The 5,842-nt window shown below is 30.7% G+C and overlaps 2 protein-coding genes across 2 annotated transcripts in view; both read left to right on the plus strand.

Moving 5' to 3' along the window:
• The window catches only part of LOC108560945 (monocarboxylate transporter 10), a 7,007-nt gene extending 6,213 nt beyond the window's left edge, over positions 1-794 (plus strand). Inside the window, exon 3 of the mRNA XM_017918687.1 lies at positions 43-794. Coding sequence (XP_017774176.1) covers positions 43-89 — 47 coding nt within the window. The 3' untranslated portion in view covers positions 90-794. The remainder of the gene's footprint in view (positions 1-42) is intronic.
• A 3,833-nt stretch (positions 795-4,627) lies between these two features.
• Positions 4,628-5,598, plus strand: LOC108560919 (zinc finger E-box-binding homeobox protein zag-1-like). Its single transcript, XM_017918643.1, has 2 exons — positions 4,628-5,299; positions 5,383-5,598. The coding sequence occupies exons 1-2, from the start codon at positions 4,972-4,974 to the stop codon at positions 5,574-5,576; spliced, it is 522 nt and encodes a 173-aa protein (XP_017774132.1). The 5' UTR covers positions 4,628-4,971; the 3' UTR covers positions 5,577-5,598.
• Positions 5,599-5,842: the final 244 nt, after the last annotated feature.

The following is a 5,842-nucleotide window of genomic DNA, read 5'->3' on the forward strand; positions in this document are numbered from 1 at the left end:
CATCCATCACCTGGGGTTTAACACTGGTATTTTCTTTTTCAGAGACTTTGGGTAATAACAGTTGTAGCGAAGACACGGCGCCCGTTTGACGAACCTTCACGCCGATCCCACTAACAGCACAGTTTTATAATTTTTTGCTCCCTTTCGATATGTTTCTAAGTCGGAGAATCCGTACGAGCTCCATTCGCTCCTTCGTGCCAATACCTATTTATTTCCTTTTTACACATAGATTTACGTACGGGCGAGTTCCTATGGATTCTCGCAGTTCGATTATATTATTATATTTAACTATTATTTTTTTTTGGGGGCATTTTTCCACTAACCGCATCGGCCGAAGAAATCCACAGGAAGTAATGTTTTATTTTAGCTCAATTTAACGAACTACTACTACTAGCCTTTCTCTCTCTAATCACGGCCTTCCTTTTAGTGTTATAATTACGCATTTTGTTGATGTGAATGCGATTTTGGATGCATTTGAACTTTATTTAATTTATAATAATAACGAGAGGTGGTCTGATTGATTCTGATCGTAACTGAGTTTCTTTTTTTTTTTATAAATATATGTATAATTTAGGTTTAATAATGATTTTACAAGAAGCGATTTTGTATGCTTAGCGTTCGTTTTTTATCTTCCTAATTCTTTTGTAAATATCAAGTACGAAAAATAAATGAATATATATTGTTTTTTCTTTATTCTTTGTCGCTTTGAGAGCGAGAGCGATTCTGCGAATTGTGTGAGCACGAATGAAAAGTTGTTAAATAATAAAAGCCAATTGCGTTGTTGCTAATATCAACAAAGTCTCTCCGTCACTCATTTCTCCCTTCTTTCACACGTTTTCTATTCTATTCTACTCAATCACAAACGCATACTTATCTCAATAAGTAAATAACACTTGAAGATAACAAATAACATTAGTATCTTCATCATTACAGAAGTTAATTGTTATGTCAAATTTTTCGTATTGTTTATTTATTTGATTTTTGTATTCGAGAAACGATTGTTTGCTTAAACATATTTCAAATATAGTTTACATAATTTGTAGTTCCTGATAACGAAATTTAATACAATGCCATCTAGTTTGCAGTGTTAACTAATAAGAACATGATAGGCAACTTTATAAACACCCTGCAACTAAATGTACATAAAACTGTCTCATCTGTTGCAACTTTAAGCAAATGTTAAAGTGTATTACTTTGTTAATTAATACTTGTGGAGCAATTCAGGATCAGTGAATAATATAAATTAAAATTCACTAAAAAAAGTACCATCTCGTTTCCACCAAATACATCTTTTATATAATCTTATTGAAGCATTATAGATAACATTACAAGTAACTAGTTTCCTGTTACGTGAGATGATACAGGCGACATCTCGATGTCAAGTTACTAAATTAATAGTTACTCTTGGTTGCATATGTAACTTAAATATCTTACTGAAAAAGTATATTTAGTTGCCTATAATAATTATCTGTAACCAATGTAATATATAATAAAAAAAACTTAATATTCAGCAAATTTATGTAAGATTTGTATTAAAATTTACTAGTAATAATAATTATAGCAATTTTTACTAATTAATTAATATACTTACTAGGTCATAATTGGTTGCATACAACTAATGTCCATAAGTAATTAAATAGTTATATAAACAAACGCGCGTGAATGTTTGGTTGCATACAACAAATGACCATTCAAAGTTAATTCGTGCTTTCATTCTCATTAACAATTTATTAAATAAATACTAGAGATTAAATGAAGGATAGAACAACAGGGTAGGAGTTTTGAAAATAATGCATCGCTTGAATTATTCAATCATTTTTATTTTGTATCGAGTAAAATACATTTATTCTTTCGTTTGTTGTATTTTTTTTTGTATTCTTTCATCAATCATCACCAATATATTTCGCTCTGCAATTTTCTCATTCAGCACGTGTGTGTGTGTGTGTGCACGCTCAGGATTCACCGCAGAAATATCCATAATATAATATATATATAGTTTGAATCTGTTTTTGCTTTTTTAAATTAATTAATAGTAATAATAATAATATTAATAGAATTTCCATATAATAGATCATCTTCTCTCGGCATATACAGAAACAAAACAAAGGAATAAACGAGAAAAAAAAAGAAACACAAAAGTTAATATTAAAAAGTATATATATGTAAAGAAAAATAATAATAATAATCATCTTAGTAGATATATATAAAAATAAAACAAGGAAACGAATAATAATAATTATATAAAAAAAAACATAAGTAAAATAGAAAAGAATTCGAGTTACATATGTAATTTGTTTTTCTTCAAATCTTTACAAATTGGCTGTTTTTTTTTGTTTGTTTTTTGTTTTGGTTGTCTTTGGTTGTACTAGCCATCGTAATGAACGTAGAAAATAAAATAAGAACAAAATAATTTCCAAAATAAAGAGAAAAGTCTGTACATAAAAAAAAGAGAATAAAATACAAAAATAAACGAAAATATATATAAGTTTCTCTACAAAAAAAAATTAAACTAATATAGTAATGGTAGAACTAAACAAATAAATGCACTTAATAATAAGTAGTAATATACAAAACGTAGAAATATACATGATTAAGACATATTACAGAAGATTTAGACAGTTAATAGAGAGAAAGAGAAAAAGATAATATTACGAGTATACACGAATAAAATAAAAACAAACAATATAAATCTTAAGATTACAAGTATTTACAACAATAATAATAATAATTACATATATTTTCTTGTTTTTTTTTCTCTTCTTGTTCATTCATATATATATAATATAACTATATTTTTTTTTATACACAGAAAGATTCGTATTTAAAAAATAAAAAATAATTAAATATATATTTTTTCATATCTTATAGCTAATATAATTTCTATCATATAATTAATTTTCTGTCGCAAAAAAAACAAAACAGTGTTTCCACACGCGCGCACACACGCTTTACATCATCTTGGAAATGAGAGAGAGTCCAGAGACGAGACAAATTGAGACGAGAGACGAGAAGAAAAAGAGAAAAAAGTTGTGAAGAAATAGATTGAGAAATAGTTCACTTAAACACTAGGTAATTTAATTTATATTTATATCATATTTTTTTTTTATAAATGCTAAATATATATGCAATAACTTTTTTTTCCTCATTGTTAAATATATATATATATATTTTATATTACACAAATATATTTACAGCACTTCTTAAATTGTAAGTAAATAGTCGTGTTTTTAGTGTGTGTGTGTGTTTGTGTGTATTATATTTTTTTTTGTTTGGTTTTCTTTTCTTCACCTTTTTTTTTGTTCATATTATATATATCAAATGGCTACGTTATTGTCAACAAACATCCTCATCGTCACCTTCCATCCGCAAATCGATCAATAAACAAAACAGAAAATAAACCCCGTTTCGCAACGAAACAGACACATTAATCATAATAATATTATTTGGAAATTATATATTTTTTAGGTACATAATTTTGGAATGATTTCTTTCATAGATTCTTTTTTTTCTTTTATATATAATAATAATAATAATAATATCCTTTTCATTTTCTTTTATACTTTCTTCAAATATATATATTTATAATTTAATATATAGACTAAAATTTATCATCTGTTCATATTAAAGTTCTCCTACAATTCACCAAAGAAATGAGAATCAATTAATTTAATAATTAATAAAAAAATGGTTAACAGAACCCACCTTTTTCATTGGCACACGGACAAACGAAATATAAATATATTATATAGAGTATCGTCCCCTTAAGTAATCCTAAATTTAAATGCTTACAAAAAGTTAGTATTAATAATAATAATAGTAATATTTTAATATATTTCATATAATATACATAATATATAGATTTTTTTTTGTGTGTATTTATTTATTTTTAATGTATTATCCATTTTTATCCTTCTGGCACCATTTGTTCATTGTATTCACGAAAGAAATTATAGGAGAAAAGGAATCGAAAATCCTTACAATATATCTTTCTTTTTAATTTTTTATATATATATATTATAATAATAATTATTATATTCTGCACTACTCTTAGTATTGTCAATTAACACCTCTCGAATATTACAAATAGTTATTAATAGTTAGTTTATACGCGCATCGGCTGATCATTATTGTACTTATTTTCCGTCAACGAAAAAAAAATCAGTTATATATAACAATATACAAATCGAAAATAGGCAAATTTGTGTGTGTTTTTTTTCTTCTTATTCTTCATATATTTACACATTTAGTTACTTCATTATATATATTTTTTTTTAAATTTTTCGTACATTTTTTTTTATACATTTTATATAAATACTTTCGCTACAGGTATTTTCACGCAATCAAAGTGAGAGAGAAAAAATTAATCGATGTATCCGAAACCGAATCAATTTCGTTGCCGTTAATTTGCCCTTCCTTCCTTTCAACATCCCTAAATATTTTTGTTCGTTTGGTTGGTGACATTTTTATCGTTGATTCAAACAAGAAAGGAATAGCTTTCTAACAAATTTCGTTGTTGTTGTTGTTGTTTTTGTTTTACTGGTTGCTTTGGTAACGCGCATATTTTGTTCTATTTATTTAGATATTATGTACAGAATATTTTCGGAAACTCGTGAATAAAAAAATACCATCGAGCAACCGCTGGATCTCTCCACCAAGAAGGAACAACCGTCGAGGGAGTCGTCGCCGGCGAGCTCGCCGCAGCGACCCTCCTCCATACACCATCATTCCGACTCGGGCGAGGAGGTCGTCAATCTCAGTCACAAATCCTCGAGAAGCCCGACACCCTTCCAGCAGCACCATCAGATCCCCCCGTACCAAAGTCATTACCAAGCGTCGAATTGCTCTTCGGAGCCGCGCCGTTCCCCATCCCCCGTCGACTACCATCTCCATCAGAATAACAACAGCAGCAGCAGTAGTAGCCGACTGGCGCACATCCTCGGACAGCCGTCGCACAAGCTCGCTCTGCCCTTCATGCCCATCGAGAGGATCATGCAGTACGGTCCGCACGACATGTCCAACTTTACGCAGCACCTCATCAACAGCCGCATCTCCAGCATCAGTCCCAACTCTGATAAACGCTCCTGGTCGGACGCGGCGGCCGCAGTATCATCCTACGGTGACATGGACTGCGACGAAGATCTGCAGCAGTCGAAACGTGGAAAACTCGCCGCGAAGGGACTGGGAAGTCCGATGCTCGGCAACCAGGAGGTCGAGATCGAGGGACAGTTCACGTGCGACCAATGCGAAAAGGCTTTCTCCAAGCAGAGTTCACTGGCCCGACACAAATACGAGCACTCAGGTAATAATAACAATAATAACAAAAAGATTAAATCTAATAAGATTTCACGATGCTAATTTTCATATCTTTCTCCCAATGATCAGGTCAGCGTCCTCACAAGTGCGACGAGTGTCCGAAGGCCTTCAAACACAAGCACCACCTCACCGAGCACAAGCGTCTGCACACGGGCGAGAAACCTTTCCAGTGCTCCAAGTGCCTGAAGAAGTTCTCCCACTCTGGCTCCTACAGCCAGCACATGAACCATCGATATTCGTATTGTAAACCATACAGAGAGTAAGAAAATTGCACACACACACACACATAAAAAAACCGACCCGGTGATGATGATCATCATCACCTAAGAACTATAAGTTTATATATATATATACATACAGAAAAAAAAATCTTGCCATTTAATACTAATAACATTAATTATAAAGAATATTTGAGCCGTAGTTAGGGATACTTCTTGTACATAATCGCCTGAAGAACAACAACAACAACAAAAAGTATAAAATAATAATTATAAAAACATTAACTGTTTTGGGCCCGAATCATTAATTC

Source organism: Nicrophorus vespilloides, unplaced genomic scaffold (assembly GCF_001412225.1).
Source record: "Nicrophorus vespilloides isolate i.1.1-1 unplaced genomic scaffold, Nicve_v1.0, whole genome shotgun sequence".
Taxonomy (NCBI): Eukaryota; Metazoa; Arthropoda; class Insecta; order Coleoptera; family Silphidae; genus Nicrophorus; species Nicrophorus vespilloides.